General features: G+C 44.8%; 1 protein-coding gene across 1 annotated transcript; it reads left to right on the forward strand.

Moving 5' to 3' along the window:
• The first annotated feature begins 673 nt into the window (after nucleotides 1–673).
• SLC22A7 (solute carrier family 22 member 7) lies at nucleotides 674–17,928 on the forward strand. The gene is made up of 10 exons (XM_027664564.1): nucleotides 674–1,175; nucleotides 3,649–3,752; nucleotides 8,165–8,319; nucleotides 9,717–9,885; nucleotides 12,876–12,993; nucleotides 14,976–15,085; nucleotides 15,173–15,387; nucleotides 15,864–15,972; nucleotides 17,360–17,566; nucleotides 17,752–17,928. The coding sequence occupies exons 1-10, from the start codon at nucleotides 798–800 to the stop codon at nucleotides 17,813–17,815; spliced, it is 1,629 nt and encodes a 542-aa protein (XP_027520365.1). The 5' UTR covers nucleotides 674–797; the 3' UTR covers nucleotides 17,816–17,928.
• The last annotated feature ends 609 nt before the right edge of the window (nucleotides 17,929–18,537 follow it).

Raw genomic sequence — 18,537 nt, forward strand, 5'->3', positions numbered from 1 at the left:
TTCCTTGCCTGTGTCCTGGGGAAACACTTCTCCAGGTGGAGAAAAGGACCTTGTAGGGAAACATTTTCACTTTTTCCATTCTTTGGAGGACACTGGTGAGCAGGTAGCCTTCACCTACAGCCCTTCCTTTTACCCCAAGATACCTTTGGGGTAAAAGAACTGGATGGATGAGTTTCGCATCCATCCAGAAACTCATCTCTCTTCCAGGTGCCATCTCAAGCCTCTCCACACTCCCTGCTCCAGCGTCATGACTTGACACAAACCATACTAAAACACACTTAGCTGATGCTCAGCAACCAGGCTTGGTGCCCCTGGGTGTCCCAACGCAGTGGGTCACCCCCGCTCTTCCAGAGGCCTGTTTTATGGTCCAGTGGGTCTGACTGGTTATCAGCTCACACTAGGCAGCATTTGTTGCAGTGCCTGGGATGCTGCATGGTACATTCCCACTAGAAATAAGAGTGCTCTCACAGCACTCTTCCCACAGCCTCCCTTCCTTTTGTAAATGTCCCTCTCAAAACCATGGCAGGAAGAAAGGACTTCAAAAAGAGAAGGGCCTTGTGCTGAATTTGTTTGAAATTGATGTATTGTGTGCACAGAGGATAAATTCTTTGGCTATACCCCAAATGGGGAGTTTCACTGTGACTTTTGATACCTTCCAGCAAGGTCTCAAAGTCCAATGAAGTGGCGGTATGAAAAGCCATGGGAAGCTGAGCTCCAAGAACAAAGGCTGCCTTTCAAGCCCTTGTTGCTTTTCCTTGGTATATAGCTGCTTTGAATGAGAAAACTCCACAGGAATTATGAAATTTGAGGATCTCTTGCTGGAAATTGGGGGCTTTGGCAGATTCCAGATTTTGATTTTGGTTATGCTTTGCCTCCCAAGAATCAACCTGCCCATGCATTTTCTGCTGCACAATTTTATTGCTGCTACCCCCTCTCATCACTGTGCAATTCCATACCAAGAGGCGTTTGTGAATCTCACCATGGAGGAAATTCTACTCATCAGTATCCCCCGGGAGTCCGACGGCACTTTCAGCTCTTGTGAGATGTTCTCACAGCCTCAGTTTCACCTGCTGCTCAACTCTTCTCTGCAATCAGAAAACAAATCCATCATCCAGCGCTGCCAGCATGGATGGGTCTATGACCACTCACAGTTGACCTCCACGATCTCCACCCAGGTAATGCCTGGCCTGTGATGCATCCAAAATTGAAATTAGATCAGTGCTTTGAGGAGCAGATGGACAGGTGTTTGCCGGGTGCACAGTATCATAAGGGAATCTGTCCATTTTAACCAGTGGACGTGAACTGTTTGGAGAATATGTCCTGGGAGGGGGAAGTTCTCTGAAGATCAGAGAAAACAACATTTATTATTATTATTATTATTATTTTGTACACATCTCATCTTGCTTAGATTGGTGCCAGCATTTCTTGTTATAATCATCTTAATTTCTCCAGGCAATTGAGAGATTCAGGAGCAGTGCAGGGGGAAGACACAGATATAGGATTTTCTCTGTGTGGACCCCATGGCATTGCACAGGATTGCACCCTGTCAGGGTTTCATAAGAGCCCATTACTTCCTTTCTTGGTTTTCCAAACACTTTTTAACTTCTATTCCTTTGGTAACCCCTCCTCACTGATCTTCACCTTCCTCCTCTTCTCCACAAGGTTGTGCTGCCTGTTTTCTCTTACCACCAATATCTCTTGCTGCCATATCAGATGTGCTCTCCAAGGGTCTCCCCTGGATATCAGGAAATGCAGCATGCTGGCCAGCCATAACCTTGAGCCTGCCCAAGGTCCCTGCCCATCAAATAGTCACCACTCACCTTCTGAAACACTTTTCCGGGTCTAACAATGATACCTCTGAGTGTTAATCCTATACTTTCCTTGAAAAATGGCCCAAATCACACCGGTCTTAGGAAGAGGAACAATTTGGTCGGGCAAAAGGAGCACAGTTGTGTTGGAACTGATAGTGCTGACCACCTCAGTGAGAGCAGGGAAAAGTGTTAGCCTAGAGCTGATGCCTCCTCCCCACTACCCAATCACTCCTGCTTTCATCAGGCATGGAGGTGAGGATCAGATGTGTACCAGGTCTGCACCTCTTTTCTGCAGTGCTTCAGGGAGAGAGATGTAAAGCAGTCATGGGGGAAAGGCAGAAGGAGGTACTCTGCAGCATGGAGCCTTGTGATGCTGCTCCCATTGTGCAGTGGGCTCAGGACCTGTTCAAGGGGCCAGGGCTTTCTCTGGACTCTTGCTTTTGTTGCAGGAAAGGTTGCTCAAGGTCTCGCTGGCCTTGTCAGAGAGGCTTCATGTCCGGGTTGATGATTAAATTAAGTTTTGCACATATAGGAAATTAACTCTGCAGCTTGGCTGCAGCATTCTGTAATGATTAGTGACATATGAAACTCCAAGAAAGTAAAGTTATGTTCATTAATTTAATTAGGATGAATGTCTAAACCAACTTCTTAGTAAGAAATCAATAAGCTAACATTAAAAGCAAGTATTTGTTCTCACTTCCCCTCTGCCCTCCTTCTCCCTGCACAGAAAACTTCAAAGGAAACTGGTCAGGGCAACAGAAAGTGGGTTATCAACACAACATTCCCTGATGTGGGCTGAGGCATGTGTTACAGCACCCTGCAGTGGGGCACCCTGCAAATGCCCATCTCACCAGGGCAGTCTCAGGGACATGACAGAAAGATCTGGGGGAGACATCGACCTGGGCAAGTATTGCAGGGATCAGGAAAAGAGAAAAGTTAAACTCTCCATGCATGGTACCCAGGAAAGTTTTCCGATATCTAACACTCTCCTGGGCTACCTTAAGCACAGCATCACCAGCTGGTCAAAAGACATGATTTTCTTGCTCCTCTCTGCACTGGTGCAGCCTCCCCTTTAGTCCTGTGTGCAGTTTTTGGCACCACAATAAAAAAAATATATTAAGCTACTTTAGAGCATCCAGAGGGCCAAGACAATAGTGAAGGGTCTGGAGGAGAGGGAGAAAGTAATTTATGAGGAGCAGATGATATCACTTGGTTTGTTCAGCCCAGAGAAGAGGAGACTGATGGGACACCTTAATTGTGGTCTTCAACATCCTCACAAGGCGAAGCGAAGGGGCAGGTACAGATCTCTTCACTTTCGCAACCAGTGACAGGGCTCAAGGAAATGGCATGAAACTGAGTCAGGGGAGGCTTAGGTTGGATATCAGGAAAAAGTTTTCACCCAGAGGGTGACTGGGCAGTGGAACAGGTTCCCCAGGGAAGCTGTCGCTGCACCAAACCTGTCTGAGTTCAAGAAGCATTTAGAAATGCTCTCAGGTACGTGGTTTGATTCTGGGAGTGTCCTGTGGAGGGCCAGGAATTGGACTTAATGATTCTGATGAGTCCCTTCCAACTCAGCATATTCTATGATTCTATGAAGTGTTTACAGGGAGAATGTCATAGTGACGATAGATAACGGTGACTTTTGTAAGATTCAACTTTACATTTTTCAGGATGCCAGCACTGTCCTATGTGTGGTTTAGCGCAGGATTCTACCCCTCAATCAGATGTGGTGGATACAAATTGTGAGACATGATGGCTGCCTGCTGCAGTGAAGGGGTGTGAAAAGGCAACAGAGACTGAACTGGGCACTAAGTATCTTTGTCGCCTTGTGTTTCAGTGGGACCTTGTGTGTGAGCAGCGTGGACTGAATCAGGCAACTGCAACCTTCTTCTTCATCGGCGTTACGATGGGGGCTGTGGTATTTGGATACCTCTCTGACAGGTTTGACCCCTTTCAGGCTGTTCCTCCAGGGCCTCAGTTTCATGACAAGAATTTCACAGATCTGTGACCTACAACTGGCAATCAGAGGGGCAGAGAATGGAGAAAAGAAAATTGTAAAGGAGAATCCAGCCTCTCACTTGAAAATGGGATTCAAGTCACACTACGAAGCAATGCAGGGGTAAATAATTAATGGATCAGAGGGTTACCAGTCCACCAGAGAAGCTCTGGCCTTGGTTAGGACTCAGATGCACTGCTGGCTGCAGTCAGCTTTGCTGCAGGAACAGTAAAAACAAAAAAAATCTAATATGCAAGACCATAGTCAGAAAAAAACTGTCTTAAAAGAGGAAAGATGGTTGAAACAAAGCTCAACAAAGAGGTTAAAGGGTTAACTCTTGCAAGTTATAGACAAATTGTCTAATGACAGCCGAGTGGCTCAGAGTAAATGCATGCCATAGCCCAAAAGAAGAGTCTCCAGCAAGGAAGACCTGATTCTCTCATTACTAAAGAATCAGGGTAAAGGAGATTCTTATAAGCAAAGAGGTATTCCTCAAGGAAGAGCTGAAGCAATGAGGAAAACAGGAACAAATCTCCTCTCTCTGGTCAAATGTTGGAATGTGACAATGTAGACCTGAAAGAAAATCCAAGTAATAACCTAGAAAAAGCATCAATTAAGAAATTCAATATTTTTGCAAACAGCAGAACCAGGAAACCCACCCGAGGATACATAGTCCAGGCACACAATTGGGATGTGCTATTCACCGTATGCTAGTCATGATTTAATAACTGGGTTTCCTGTGCAGGAAACTCCTTCCCTATTTCCTTTGTCTGGAAGCAAGTACGTATTAGTGTACAGCAAGTTACAAAATTACTGCAGAGGGGAACCAGCTTCACATAGTGCTCAAGATGGGAATTTTCACATCCCTGTCTTTGCACATGAGTATATATGTATACTGTTACAAGCATCCAAGACACCTAGTTGATCTTCAGACTATGTGTCTTGGCTTTGTATCTACAATAGTTTTATAGCACAGTTGGAGGAAGAGGAACTCAGAATCAAGAAAAGGAGCAGGACAAAATAATGCAGAAGAAAAGGTCTCTGTTAGTGCAAAATGAAAAATAATTTCTTTTACAAATGGATTGTGAGGGGAAAGAGCCAGTAGAAGAAGAAGACATGAAAGGACCAACTAGAAATAAAAAGACTATAGTGTGAGAGAGAAATGAGTTTGTGCTCACAGTGGGAAAATATGTAGGGGCAGGTGTTGGAGTTGGAACTTTGAAATAGGCTGACAGAAGAAGACCGAGATAAATTGCAGGAGCAGGGAGTGGTTATCCTAGAGCCTTACAGTACCTTTGAGATTGAAAAGCTGGAACAGTTGGCACTGTGTGACCTCCACAGCAGAGGGCTGGGATGGTATCACATCTGAAATCTGTTTTAAACTGGTCTCCAAATAACATCTCAGGAACTACATGCCAGGCAGTCTGACATCTGTCTGTACCAGGCAAACTGGGAGAAACCACTCTGAAAGATTGAGCCAGTGCCCCATGGGACACACTAGCGAAGAATCAGTTGGGTTTTTTTCAAAACATCCATGCCTTACAAATGTATCAGATTTCTTTGCTTGCACTAACAGGCATATCAGCAGAGGAGACTCCACCTACGGTATATCAAGAAGCCTCCTTACCAAAGGCTTCTTAGGAAATTGAGCCACCCTAGGATAAGAGGGAATGTCTCTGCATGACTAAATAATCAATTAAAAGCCAGGAAGGAGAAAGGAGATGTAAGTGACAAGGGAGGTTCCAGTTCTTGGATTTGTGTGCTTTTCAGCACATCTGTAAATAATCTGGAGAGAGAGCAAGTGGGGAGGTGATGTTGAGTGGTAGAGATGAGATCCAAGCGTGGAGAATTGTAGAAGGACTCTATGACTGGATGGGAGAATCAGAAGACAAAATTTCAGGGCAGATTAATCTAAAATAGAGAAAAAAATTTAACTTCTCATTTAAAAAGGAGGCTCTGAGCTGACCCTAGCTACTCAGTAGGAAGACTTAGCTGTTATGACAAACATAGTTTTCTCTAGGCAAACATCCACACAGCAATGAGTACTGCTGGGGAAGCAAGTGGAAAATCAAAAATCATTAGGAAAGGAATATAAAATTAATATCACTATTAAGAATATCACTATGCAGTAACATATAAATGCATGGTGGTCCCATATCTTGAATTCTGTGTGCAGATTTGATCTCCCTCCATGCCTCTTCCCCATCTCAAAAGGATACAGGAGAAATGGACAAAATTTGGAGAAGCTAACAGCAAAAGACAAAGTTATGGATGGCCTTCCAATTGGTCAGACAAGGACCCTTCAGTCTGCTCGAGTGGCAGCTAACAGAAGTTTCACAGTCAGTTGTGCCCTTGTGAGCAGACTGAAGAAGAGCTGAGGGTGCACCTGAGCTACATGGCCAGGGCCTGGAGGGCCTGTCAGGAAGTTCTTGCAGCCCATGTAATCACAGTGTGGGGGCAGCACACCCAGTAATTTGGCAGATCTGTTAAACATCAGAAGCCATGCTCCACATCTTCCCTATCACCTAAGTTGACTTCCCATTAGCAACCTTTCTTTTGTCTGATAGAGATGAGATCCTACTTTGTGCTAACAGCAAGGTAGAGATTTCATCTGTTGTTCCCCAGGGTGAAAATTGTCTGGTCCTGGCATTTTGCTACTGTTCAGGTTTGGTTTTTTCCTAAGCCTTGACAGATATTTGGATTTGAGAACATTTCTATTCACGAATTTTACCCTGGTAAACCCTCCAACAACCTTCACTGTGAACACATAGATGCAAAAATACATATTGTTTCTGTTCTTGTCTGCTTTTTTCTGAAGACTCCTCTTGTACCTTGTCCTTGTACTGAATTGGTTCTATGATGCCTTGGCAGAATTCCATATTGCTGGTTTTTTTATGAAAGTGGCTTTTTTATTAATTTTATGCCTGTGCAGTCTGCTCCTTTTATTGTATTTTCTAGTCTTTCAGAGGTTGTGCTTTCCTGCCACTCTCTTTGAAGTCAATTTTAACAGCATTATTTTTAGTAGCCTCCCTGTATCCTACAGTTCAATCCTGCCAGCTCGCCTTTGGTTTTCCTAGCAGGTGGTGTGTGTTTTCTGAGAGTCTAGTAATGTGTCCTTAAATAGTTGTCTTGAGTCCTGTGGGAAATCTCGTGGTTTTATATCCTTCTTGCTGCATTTTCAAGAAAAATAATCTAAAAAATGTATCTTCCTTCTTAGGCAGTTATCTCCTGGAAGCTGGATCTAGCTCTGGTGTGTTTCTGGGTGTATCCTGTTCTGATCCAGGGGCATTATGACGTCTTTTGCAAAAGGGTCTGTGCTTAAATTTCAAAGCAGTTACAGCAAACTTCCTGCACCCAAGACAGAAGTTGTTTTTTTCAGCAGTAGATTAATTACTCAACTGGTTATTTAATTATTGTGGCATTATGTCCCAGTACACTACTTTTTCCCCTGAAGCAATTTGTCTTGCCACCATCCTTCTCAGGTGGCCACTGAGAGAGCCCTAATGCCAGGATCAGAGTAGGATTTCAGTCCTTGTAAACTGAACATTACCTATTGACAGGCTTGATGTGCTACTCCACCTTGAACCTAAGCTTTCTTAACATACTATGCTGATGTACCTCAGGAGACTGACACCTTCTGCTCCATTTTGATTAGGTTGTGTAGAAATACATGCAGAAATATTTCCTTATGTGTGTGTCTGTGTATACACATGTGCATTTGTGTGTACTTGATTTTCTGTGTTTGTCCACACTCTCCATATAGGACTCTGGATGTGGTGTAAGATACAATGACTTCCAAAACTCTCGGGGAACAACCTCCTCAGAGACCCCTTAGGATATCAGGGCTACTTGCACATGTGGGCTGACAATTGGATTCCTTTGTTTTCCTTCCAACAAGCAGGTTCAAAATGTCATTACTCTCTCTCCTCCTTGAGAGTGGTGACAGTGGCTGGTCCTGAGTGAGCCATGGGAGAAGGACATGCTGAGCCAGTCATGGGGACAGCAATTGGAGGGAGCAGGGCATGCCAGCAGCAGGGGATTTTGAGCTGACATCACTGCTTTTGATGATGTTGTTAGCCAGGGGAGCCTGATTTGTTGTTCTGATCAGTGTTGCTCTTTCCACTGGAGAGCCCCATGCCCAAAGTTCATGGGGCAGTCTGGCCCTCTGAATGGGAGTGCATCACTCTCGCACCACCTATATCCAGAGCCATTTCCTCTTCTCCGGGATGTTGCATCTTGCACTCTTTGCACAGCGGGCAGTATTTTAATTTTCTCCTAAAATCCTGGTTTACCCACTTCAAACCATACTCCTGTGACAGGTTTCCAGCCATTGTAACCAAGGTTGTGCTTGTGGCAGGTTCGGACGGAAAACTATGCTCCTGCTGTCGCTTGTGTGCTCTCTTGTATTTGGAATGCTGAGCGCTGCCTCGGTCTCCTACAGCATGCTGGCCATCACACGGGCCCTCACTGGGTTGGCCCTGAGTGGTGTCTCCCTGATTGTATTGCCTTTAGGTAAGTATGTGGGGATTTGTGGGTGTCTGGTTGTACAGGAGGACTCCTGACAGGTAGTGGGTAGGACACCAGACAGGACGGAGTTAGTAGGAACAGGAGTCTGGAAACTGTGTGTGCAATTTCATTACAGGCAGCCAAAAGAACATCACTCTGAGAAGGATCCAAGAATTACAATTTTCTGTTTGCCTAATTAATACTTTAATCTAGACAAAATATAACCACTTCCATTGCTTGTTACTCAATTCCTGTTAAGCATCATCAGTAGTACAATAAAAGCTGTAGACCAAAGTATCTGCCCCTTTCCTTTGGTACAGAGTTCTCACCCTTCAAGTGCACATTTCTAAGACAATTCAGCAGCATTGCCCTGTCCTCAGCACAAGAAGAATGGTGTGTCATTTAGAGGGTATTTCTACTTCTCTAGTCTTGAGTTTCCATACAGTTTTCCTTAGTTCCCAATCTTTGTATTTTACAAAGAGAAGAAACACACACACACACACACACACACACACACACACACACAATCATACAGAGCTAGGCAAAACTGAAGCTGAAGAATTTAGACTATTATGTAATAAAAACAAGCTCCAAACTTCAGGGTACCCAATAGACTACTGGATGATTTTGTAGATATAGTTGGGACACACTGGGCAAGAGTCTTAGTACCCAAGAGCAAATTACAGATGCAGCAAAAATTTCCAAGATTTTTGCAGATCCAGAAAAAAATCAAGCTAAAATGGCTTCAATACTAGAAAAGTCCGTATAAGACCTGACAAGGACTGCTATATCTTTTGTTATTATAAAGGTTGATGCCTGCAAGACAAAGTAGAGCTTGGGAGGGACATTTTTGACTGTCAAAGGTTGTAGCAAGATGTCCAGGTCTTTGGAGGGAAAATGGCTTTTTTAGTTCACACACACAAACAAAGAGACCACCATCTGGCTTTACATGTGCATTAGTATTCACACTGGGTAGATTCCACGTGAGAGACAATTCATCTGGATATATTTCTTTAATCTGAAATAATGAGTGGGCAGAGAAATGGGAAACCATGCAAGCAAGACAGTTAGGAGGGAAAAAAATCTTTTTGACAAAGAAGACCATTTGAATGCTGTAGACAGGGATAAAAAAAGGTATCACCTAGAGTGTTTTTAGCACTGTTTCTTAATATATAACCAGTATTTATTTTTTTTAAAGGTTTGATTTTAGTTGCTTACAGCTTTAAGAGAGTTTAAGAATTGTGATTAACGTTTTAAATGTTCCAAATATTGGCCAAACAGTGGAACCTTGTGAAGGAGAAGACTAGGGATGTTATATTGCTTTGCACTTCTTAAAAAGCCCTGCAGACCCCTTCCTGGGGAACTCCTGCATGTCCCATCTAAACGCTGCCTCCCTCTTGCAGCGATGGAGTGGGTGGACATACAGCACCGCACCTTCACTGGGATCCTGAGTAGCATCTTCTGGAGCATTGGGAACATGCTGCTGGCCATGGTAGCATACTTGGTGCGGGAATGGCACTGGCTGTTAGTAGCTGTAACAGGACCTTGTCTTCTGAGCATTGTCTGCCTGTGGTGAGTGAAGTGACAGGGTGGCTGGTGGGGATGGGAGCAGGCTGTGATTTGTCTCCTCTGCTCTGTGAGCGTGGCAAACATCGGAACACTGATCCTAAGATTCACTCCAGCAACTTCAAGAGGAGCAGGACTCATCCGTGTCCTGTACTCGGATTGCCCACGCATGGCAGCTTTTGAAAACAGCAGAGCCTGGGTTTCATCTCTCCAACAAGGCCAGGAGCAAAGGTCACATCACAACTTTGGAGACAAGGAGGAGGCAGGACTGGGGCTGAGGCCAGGCATTTGGATGACAGGTTGCAGCACAAGGGAGCAGGATTTGGTGCTGCAAGCTCTGTCAAACGTGTCAGAGTAAAGAAAAGATATCTCAATAAGGGGAGGTAGGACGAGATCCCTGGCTTTAATCCTTAGCAAACTCAAGATAAATAATTTATCCATCCTCTGTCCTCACCTCACTGGGAAGGATACTTTTGGCACCAATTTTTCCATGAGAGCCAATGATACCTTCAGGCCAGGTCAGGTTCATTTACCTCTGTACTTCCCATGGTTTTTCTCAGCTGTGTAACCACTCAGATGGGCCAAATATACCTGCTTTCTGTGGGCTATTTCCCTCCTGTTGCATTATTTAAGACATATATGTCATGTCCTAAGGCTTAAAATGGGAGATGGTTCATTTAGTAGAAGAAGCATTGATTTTTTTTTATGTAGTAATATGAACTAGAATACAGAGTTCATTCACTGACAGTGTGATTGTCATATGAAGTGAATTGGATCAACTTAGCTGACAATTCAAAACAGTCCGTTGAATAAGCAGCTCCATTTCCTGGATGGAAAAAAAGGCTTGTGCTCAAATAAGCAAGCAGGTATTCCCACAACTGCCCTACTGAAAGCATTCGGCAACGAGGAGGTGAGTCTCCTTCACCTTAGGGTGGTTGTTTAGTTCCTTTTGGACAATGGCACAGTGCTGGATCACACTGCAGAAGTCACAGATGTGTCCCTCAGGGGGACGGGGAGCTCTCACTGGAAACCATGCAGAATAAGTTCTGATTGTTAGACACATGGGTCCAAAAATTATGTGCATAATCACTGAACAAAAAGAGTGATATCCAAATGCTGAAGTGCCTTTCAGCTGCTATCAAGGATGCTTCTGAAGACTATGGTTTGCTTGCTTACTGCATCTGTCCATCAGCATGAAGCACTAGATTAAATAGCTGCACAGATCTAGTACAAAAATCTCAAATAATCCTTACTAAAAATGGAATATAAACTGATGCTGTTGTTATTCAATGGCTAAAGAGAGATGGCTTTCTGGCAAAGAGTAACATTTGATCTTTCACTGATCAAGTCCAACACAACTAAAATATGTGTTCTGCTGACTTTTTTAGTTTGAGTTGTTTTGCTTGCTTTCTAGGACAACCAGACAAAAAAAATGAGTCCTTGGAAGTGCTTAAATTCACAGATACATTTGGACCCACCCTTTCCATGACAGCTGTTTGGTTTTTTTCTCTTACTGTATCTTTTACAGAGATTAGTTCTCCAACAAACTATACTGTAGTCTGATCAAACTTCAAACACCCAAAAGGCCAGTGACTGGCAGATAATTAAAACTCCCTGAAGTATGGAATTAAAATCTAATTTAGCACTCTGTAGATACTATTGACACAATGTCAGAACCCAGTGGAGACATTAGATAACCAAAAGACATAATATTACACCCTAGAGACAGTGGCAATGAGCACAAAATGCCATCTTTCCTTCTTTATATTTCCCAAGGTGCACTGGGTTCTAAGTTTGTGGGAAGGAGATGAAAACTTTCGACAAGACCAGTTCTGCAAATGTTTTTGTTCTGCATGTCATTTTCAGTTGCTGCTTGAATAGTGACAGCAGTTGTTCACTAGTTTTGTCGTAATCTGATTTAGGGCACATGAATCACGAATAGCTTACAGAGATCTGGTCTCAGACATTATAGTGGGAGACTCCAATGAGAGACTGACAACTGTGTGACCTCAGCAGACCTCAAATCCACAGTTCTTCAGGGTTGTAAATCTTCCCACTGGTTGCACAGAATGCTCAGCTGAAAGTCTCCATGAGAATGGCAGTTTATGGTTTTTATTTCTCTCCAGGGACAGATTTGGGTAACAGGAGATAGGTGTTGGCTGCTCTAGCAGGACTTGGACACTTTGGGCTATTTCACATGTCTGCTGGACCCTGACCACTATGGGCACCCACAAAACACCATGTCCCCCCTAAGCCACATGGGCTGCACTGTGGCCTGGGAAGCTCTGGGGCTTGTAGCCATGAATTGCAGGCAGATGAAAGATTAGAGAGAAGTCCAAGGAGAGGGAGTTGCAGATGCTAGTTTAAGACAAGTGCTGGATCTTTTGCTGGGGCAGAAAAATAAGAATCACAGGACTCCTACCCTACACAGGTCTGCTAAGCAGACCTCCCTGATTTGCTAATTAGCTCCATACAGTATAGCATCCCTGGTCACTCAGTGACTGACATGGGCACGTCACTGAGGGCTGCAACCTCAATGATTTAGACCCAGCTGACTGTCTTGTGCAGGTAGCTTTGATTATTGTGAAAAACAAGTAATTTAAGTAACTAACAAAGTAAGTACAGAGCTTACTACTTCATTGTAATTTTTAATATCTCACAATTTCAAAGTTTAAAAAGTCACAAAAAGCAAGGATGTGTAAACTCTCTGGGGCCAATTTTAATTGATAAAAGTTTGGAACTTCAAGCAGCTCAGAAAATTCAAGCTTTGATCAAAGATCACATGATTAAAATTTTGGCTAGACATACATCAGTTAGCAGACTGCACTTCTTTAGGGGTAGAAGAGCATATAGGTGTAAAAAGGGTGTCCCATTACTCTTACTCTCATGCACCATAGTTGCTATTTTCAGCTGAGGTTGAAGTCTCATAAAGATGCCAGAGCCATGAATGTGGGGTGGAAAACATGAAGGAACACTGTCTTCTCTCCTTGCATCAGGTGGGTCCCAGAGTCTGCCCGCTGGCTCATAGCCAAAGGCAAAGTGAAGCAAGCTCACAGGCATCTGCTTAGATGTGCAAGAACGAACAGAAGGAAAGATTTTGCTCTCTCACCAGAGGTAAGAAACTGAAGATCCAGACACATGTTCTTCCTTTCCCACTTTCTCTCTATATATTTTACTTCCATTTGATACCTGAAGCAATGCTCAGTCTGCAGTGTGTTCTGTGGGGCACTGTGGTCCACAGGGTGCCATGCTCCTTTTTTATTCTAGAAAGCAGCTACATTCACTCCTAAAGATAAAACAGCAGCCCAAATCCCATAAGACCAGAAATCCCTTTCATTAGGTGTAGTCTCTTTCCACTCATTATTGCCATGACAAGAGGCCTCAGTGGACTGGACACTGGACTAAATACACAGTGAGAGAGAAGGGCAGCCTGAGAAAATAAGGCAGAGGCATCACTCCCATAGCAGACAGAAGACTGTGCAGTTGCACAAGGAACTCGTCCAACTTAGTGTTTGCCTTCTTGGTCGCTGTAGTATTTGCCAAGTGTTGGTACAGTGCTGGAAGAAAGCAAACACACATTAATAGCATGTAGGTAGCATATTTTCTCTCACATTGCACTTGAGATACTTCATATACTATAATCCAAAAATGCAAAAGCTAGTTCACCTTAGGCTGTATTTAGTGTATATATGAAACTGGAAGATTGTCAGCAACGGTGCCACAGTGATCAATATGGATGTAAAGAACATTCAGCATAATCAAATTTTTCCCCTGGCTAAAACTTTGCTTTCAAGTCAGTCATGGTTCTGCCAGCACTTTTAAAGGGATGTGGCAAGGGTGAGGCATTGGGCAAAGTACGCATGCATCCACTGGTTTGAACCCATTTTTGCCTGTAAGGTGTAAAGAATGAAGTTGCTCAGTTAGATGTCTGAACAAATGAAGAGGAAGGAGAACCCTAACAAATGGACAGCATTTAATTTTTAAAAAGCAGTTTCTTAATATCTGTCAAAGAGGTGATTAGCCCTTCTGATTTATGACAGAAAAATGGTGTGGCCTGTGCAGCTCTGTGGCTGGGATTGAGTATTTATGCAAAAGCTTTGGCTGAGGCTTTGCTTTCTCTGAAGAGGATATTGATTTGAGGATATCTCCTTGAGGAGAGTTAGCAGACTCTCTCCTCAAGGTTTCCTGTGTTTCATAACCTTATCTGTTTTAACTGTCCTACCCTGCATTTGCTGATGATTTTTGGACATGGTGGAGTGAGGCTGAGAAGAATTCTCTCCCAGTAGTAGGTATCATTACTGTCTGAAGCCTCCTTTAGACTGCAATCTAATGACCAGCTGGCAGGGGCTGGCATGAAATTCTCCTGACCAAATGCAAATGCGGTTGTTTCCTCTGGAGTAAAATGACTCCATCATTTCCGTTGGAGATCTCCATTAAATACACAGTGAACCCATGGCAAAAGCTTAGGTATAGCTGCATTGCAGACCTGTGGTTGTGTGAATCTCTTGCATCTCAACCAGTGAGCACAACTTACCAACTCCAGTGGTACTTACTCCTCAATCAGTTGCCAAAAGCCTTTCTGAATAAGCACTCTCTTCTTCCTCATGGGCAGGGGTCACTTCTCTGTGCTTGACTTTTTTATGTATTCTGTATTTATATAAACAGATGTACAAATGATTAAATAAATGCACTCAGAAAATAAAGCATGCAGCTCACTGTTAGCTGCTGTCTGAGACCTCATAAAACAGCAGGCAGCCACATGGTGAATAGGGTGGAACTGACCAACATTGACCTTGCTAACACCATGATCTGTCATTTCTCTACAACCCTTTCTGCCACATGGGATATATAGGTAAGAGGGTAGAAGGGTCCATGAGAAGAAAAACAGGTCTAAAATCGTAGGCAATCTGTAAAGTTGTAGGAAGACATGCCTCTGACAATGTATGCTCACAGAATTGTTCTGCAATGGGAATGCATGGCAAATCCAAGGCAGAGCTGAAGCTGGGAAGGGCAAAATCCCCAGCCTGCCTAGGGTTTCATGTCTGGATTCTAAAAATACAGTAGCTGAGCTATTTCCTTCATTCCATCTCTCCCAGGCCCTGGCAAGGATGGCAACAGACAAAAAGCCATCAGGGAGTTACTTCTACATCAGCTTGTTCAAAACACCAGTCCTGCGGAAGATCTCTCTGTGTTCTGGGGTTGTGTGGTAAGCAGTATCACTTCACATGGGGGATTCATCCTGCATTTCCCCAGAGGGATTTCCCTAAGTCCCATCTCTACACACTCCTCACAGGTTTGGTGTTTCCTTCTCTTATTATGGCATGAGCATGAACCTGACTGGCTTTGGGCTCAACATCTATCTCTCCCAGTTTGTGTTTGGTGTCATTGAGATTCCAGCCAAGATGATCATGTACGTGCTGGTGAACCGAGTTGGACGGCGACAGAGTCAGGCGTGGACACTCATCCTGACTGGACTGTGCATAGGAGCCAACGTTGCCATTCCCAAGCGTGAGATGCTATATGCAGTACTTGCTAAAGGGGAGGTTTCCATTCTGTGTAGTGCTAGAGAAGGAAAACCATAGATCATGTTCACAGGCAATTCTGTATAGAAAAGTCCTCCACCTAAGGGGTGTCTATGAGTCAAGGTCACTAATACGGGCTAGCCCTAATATCTGGTGGCAACAGATGGTTTCCAGTCACTGTGAAGGGCCCAGTGATGGCAAGGTAAAGTGCCTATCTTAATTATAGATGTTGTACAATGGGAAATGTCAGGACCTATCCTTTCATCATTTCAGCTCCCATTTGGGCTAACAACAAACTGACAGATCCAGCCCTTGGAGACAGCAGCTCCAGGGCTATGAAGTTCCCTGTTTTGTCTGTGGGAGCATTGAACCCTCTCCCTTCTTACACATGAGGCCACAGGAAGCTTCTTCCTAGAGGCAGCTCTTTGACCATTGTCACATATGCCTTTTCTCTCCTGCTAGCCTTCACCTCCTTGCGTTCTGTAGTAGCCATAATGGGCAAAGGCTTCTCAGAAGCTGCGTTCACTACTGTCTTCTTGTACACCTCTGAGCTCTACCCTACCATACTGAGGTAAGAGATGCCACTCACCTGAATGCACACCCAGAGCCTCGGTGGGGTATTTGACACCAGCACAGCAGGATGTGCTGTTGGTCAGATTGGTCCCTTGCCTCTGGAAATAGCAGGTTCTAGGGATTACACATACTCACAAAAAAGGGGCAGAAAGCCACCTTTTCTTGTGGGTTATGTGTGGTTGGGTTATGTGTGGTTAGTTTATGTTGATAGGGAGACGAATGGAAAGGTGAGGAGTATTCTGTGGGGGAAAATTTTTGAACTCCGTAAGGCATCTGTGTTTAGTAAAATCTTACTTCCCTGTGATAATCTGTCAGCAACTGTTAAAAGACCCTGAAAATAGTAACTTAAAATATTAAGTTTTATAAGGAACACATGCTACCACATGTTTGAGAGTCTTTTGGACATCAGATGATATTAAAGCATGAATTAACTAGCCTTCCAGGAGGAAAAAAAGAATTTACTTGAAATGTATGGGTAACAGTAACAAAAAAACCCCAGATTTACTATCTGCATAGTCTGGGATTCAGCTGGACTGGTGGAAGGAACCACCTCACTGCTTTCTTTGTGAAAGTCTGAAAAAACCCTCATGAATAACAGCAGGCCTTGTAACTGACCTCACCTCTGTCCCTTCATGCCCAGAGTACCCTTCTTTGCCATTTAGTCCTTTAGCTTTCAATGGTCTGTTGCATGTGGCAAATGATCCATATTTAAACCAAACTTGTAACACTGATCTGCTACTTTTCATCTCAGATTGGTTTGTATTTTTCACTCAAAGACCTTGACAGAGACATAACTTGGTTCCTTCTGCAGTACTTGTTCTGTATATGCACAAACAAATCCCAGGATCCTTGTTATTGGTTTGAAATGCCACCCATACCCTCAAAATTAGGTCTTATTTTTGGTCTCTGCAGCAAGTTCTCCTGGGCTCATCACTACAACAGGACCAAAGGTGCTCACAGATATCTCTACTGTATGCCACCTGCCTAGAAATACCTGGGAAAAGATGGAACTTGGGTTTGCTTTCAGCAGGTCAGAGGACTTACTACTAGAAAATGCTCTCAGGGTTTTAGACATTTAAGGTGTAAATAACTTTACAGCAGATATTTTGAGTGTGGAACTGCAGCTTCTTTCTCATAATAGATATAAATCTATTTCTCACAGCAGCTACAGTTGCTCTCTGGGAAATACTATGATTGTAGGAAGATATGAAGAAAGAAGGAAAAATACCCTAGGAAAAAACTGTCTGAGGAAATACCTGGGGCAAAAAAAGTCTCAGTACTTAAAAGAAAAATGCAGGGGAAGGGGCAGAGTTCTGCACTTTTTCCCAAGATCTGATATGACAGAAGTACCCCTCTCTTTCTCATGGAGGTCTATACCTTTCCAGGCAGAATGGGATGGGGTACACCTCCTTTGTGGCACGCCTCGGCGGGGCTTTGGCCCCACTTGTGTTCCTGCTGGACGAGGTGTGGAGGTCTCTGCCAGAGGTGACGTACTGCAGTGTAGCAGTGTGCAGCGGTGCAGTGGCCTTTCTGCTCCCAGAGACGCTCAACATGTGCCTGCCTGAGGGTATTGAGGACGTCGAGAAGGAACAGTGAGTCAGCCCCATCCTGCCTTGCACATGGAGTCCCCTGAGGCAGAGGGGACATAACCTCTCTGTTGCCTGCGATTCCCTGTCTTTGGGTGGCAGCGGATGAAGGGACAGCCCGGCGGTGACCGGGCTGTCAGGCTTCCTGCTTTTCTGTCCATCAGCCCAAACACGCGGTTTTTTTCTTCCAGAGTAAAAGTGCCGCCAGAAACCACTGCTCCCGAGGGCATGCCACTACAGTCTCTGCTGAAGTGAGGCACGCCATGGGACAGCCACCATGGAGGACTGCACAACTGGCCCTTTCTTCACTTGCTATCTTTTCAGCAGCAGTTTATCACTCTGGTTTATCAAGATCCTTCTCGAACACAGTACGAGATGCAGTCTGATGAGCCCTGAGGAAACTGCCCCTTCCCTCCACCTCCCAGCTGTTCGTAGGGCTCAGGGCTGTGCCTGCCAGACCTCGCAGAGCCCCCTCCAGCTTCCGCCTCTGTCATTGCTGGTTTTCCCCTTCATCCCGAATTTCATGGGTATCCTGTTGCCTCCCGCCTGTCTGGGTCCCGCTGGAGGGCTGCCTGTCCTCTGCACACTGGCCGTTCCCCGGCTCCCAGAGGAGGTCCATACCCGTGGGGTGGTCACGGCAGCCCGTGTGTGCGGTCACGGCCAGCCCAGACCTGGCAGCGTCTCCGGTTGATGAGACCAAGGCTGGAGTCGCACCAGCCCTACAGGGCTATGGGACCACAGGGCAACCACCACCTGCCAGTGCTCATGGCCTGCAGCACGACCTGGAGCTGGGCTGCAGCCCCGGGACACGAGTGCACAGCACCGACACCACGGCTGGGTGTCCGAGCCCAGCGGCGGGGACCCGCACGGGGAGTGAATACATCCGACGGGCCCTGAGCACTGGAGGGCAGCGGGTGACAGGAGCAATCCCACCCGCAGGCACAGCGGAAAGCTGCGGGACCGGGCCAAGCGCCCGA

This window comes from Corapipo altera, unplaced genomic scaffold, assembly GCF_003945725.1.
Source record: "Corapipo altera isolate COAL_440 unplaced genomic scaffold, ASM394572v1 76, whole genome shotgun sequence".
Lineage (NCBI taxonomy): Eukaryota > Metazoa > Chordata > Aves > Passeriformes > Pipridae > Corapipo > Corapipo altera.

What these genes read in the sequence shown, in the direction of transcription:
- SLC22A7 (XM_027664564.1), top strand. Translation starts at nt 798, where the DNA reads ATGAAATTTGAGGATCTCTTGCTGGAAATTGGGGGCTTTGGCAGATTC. An exon ending in CTGTGTTCTGGGGTTGTGTG is followed by an intron (nt 15,086 to 15,172) that starts GTAAGCAGTATC and finishes CACTCCTCACAG; the next exon opens with GTTTGGTGTTTCCTTCTCTT. An exon ending in CAACGTTGCCATTCCCAAGC is followed by an intron (nt 15,388 to 15,863) that starts GTGAGATGCTAT and finishes CTCTCCTGCTAG; the next exon opens with CCTTCACCTCCTTGCGTTCT.